This window comes from Schistocerca serialis, chromosome 1 (genome assembly GCF_023864345.2).
Source record: "Schistocerca serialis cubense isolate TAMUIC-IGC-003099 chromosome 1, iqSchSeri2.2, whole genome shotgun sequence".
NCBI classification, from domain to species: Eukaryota; Metazoa; Arthropoda; class Insecta; order Orthoptera; family Acrididae; genus Schistocerca; species Schistocerca serialis.
The window spans coordinates 157,519,616-157,521,285 of NC_064638.1; the positions used below are offsets into that span (position 1 = coordinate 157,519,616).

General features: G+C 34.1%; 1 protein-coding gene across 1 annotated transcript; it reads left to right on the forward strand.

The window, feature by feature from the left end:
• Positions 1-256: 256 nt before the first annotated feature.
• LOC126457715 (piggyBac transposable element-derived protein 3-like) lies at positions 257-1,238 on the forward strand. The gene is made up of 3 exons (XM_050094289.1): positions 257-797; positions 880-1,092; positions 1,198-1,238. Exons 1-3 carry the CDS (start codon positions 257-259, stop codon positions 1,236-1,238), a joined length of 795 nt encoding a protein of 264 aa, XP_049950246.1.
• Positions 1,239-1,670: the final 432 nt, after the last annotated feature.

Sequence of the window (1,670 nt, forward strand, 5' to 3'; positions counted from 1 at the left end):
GTCTTGAAAATAGGGCCGATTTTACCATGGACGAACTGACTGACCTTGTCATCGATGGGTATGTATATTTTCTTTCATATTGCGTCAGTAATTCTGAAACTTGTCATATAATATCTTAAAGAATTAAACTATATTATTTATGGGCTCATATTACGATTGAAAGGTTTCGCCAGTTGTAATTCAATAATGTTTTCAACCGTTCTTCCAGAAGGACGTCAGGGTAATGTGCTGTCATTTTGTAAAACGATGTACACTTATGGAACTTTCGGACATGTTAGAATCAAAAGATGAGAAAATACCTAATACTGGTGTGAATGTAACATTACACCCTCCACTAAATTCAACTGATGACGTAACAGATGAATATTCGAGTGCTGAAGAAAATCCAAGTGTAGATAAATTACCAGCAAGTCAGCTCTATGCTACTGTGCTACATGACCTAAAAGAGAGGGGCGTGGAAGCAACAGGAACAATAAGTGGAAACAGCGTTAAGAATTGTACTCTATCATTTGTAGATAAAATGATAAAAGAAAATAGAGGATCAAATGAAATTTGTTCTTACTCAGCATCCAGGATTTCCATTGCACGTTGGAATGACAACAATGTTGTTACTGTAGCCACCAACTTTGACAGAGTGCAACCACTAAGCTCTGTAACAAGATTTTCCAGGGAACAAAAGAAAAGGATTAGCGTGCTTAAACCTAACTTATTACACTCCTGCAATACCCATATGGGAGGCATAGATCGAACTGACCAAAATGAATCCCCATATAGATGCTCTATAAGAGGGAAAAATGGTATTTCCCGATCATTGCACATTTTATAGACATTCAGAGCAAAATGACTGGGGTCTTTACAAGCACAACGAATAACCCATAGATCATCTGACATTTCGTCGTCGAATTGTCACTGCAATTCTTGAAAGTAACAAAAGAGTCACTACCAGCAGAGGACGTTCTAGTAAGAGGGCAAAACTAAATTCTAGATTTGGTGGAAGAGAACATTATGTTACTGAATTACCAACGGACGAGATAACAAAAATGAAGAAGCAGCTGAAATGTCGAAAACTTGCCACAAAAAAACTACTACTATGTGCGTAAAATGTGACGAACCACTTCATGTTTGTTGCTCTTTGTCTTATCATACTAGTGCATCAAATATGTGTATAGGTTATTTTCTTTTTTTTGTATTTATTAGCTGTTTTAGCCAATAATTCAAATTTATTTATGTTTATTTGAAGGTATAAAAACCAAAACAAGTTAATTGTGCAATGTCGTATACTTTAAAAACATGTTCCCTTATTGTCCTGACATCCTTCTGGAAGGACGGCCATTTTTGGAAATACTAAATAAAAATAAATACTAAAAATTGTTTTTATTTTCTTTCTTACAACCTTGTGAATGAATGTAGATAAGATATAAATCAATTTTGAAAAACAAATAATTCAGGACTCTGGGTTAATATTTGTATTATCTATTCCTATTTTTTATCTGTATCCTAGATATTTATAGGAATCTGTTTTTTCCATCGCTTCTATGCAGTCGCTGTGGTTATCCAATATGTAATCTTCCTGTTTAGTATTTTTTCCCTTGACTATGCTATTTTTCTTACATTTGTCTGTTCCAAAATCCATATTTATATCATTGCTGAATACTTCTGTTATCTGTAGT

Bases quoted from the DNA above. Each gene is read 5' to 3' on its own strand.
- LOC126457715 (XM_050094289.1), top strand. From the start codon at position 257: ATGGAACTTTCGGACATGTTAGAATCAAAAGATGAGAAAATACCTAAT. The intron at 798-879 runs GTATTTCCCGAT...AATAACCCATAG, and splicing joins CTCTATAAGAGGGAAAAATG to ATCATCTGACATTTCGTCGT. The intron at 1,093-1,197 runs GTGCGTAAAATG...TGTATTTATTAG, and splicing joins CACAAAAAAACTACTACTAT to CTGTTTTAGCCAATAATTCA.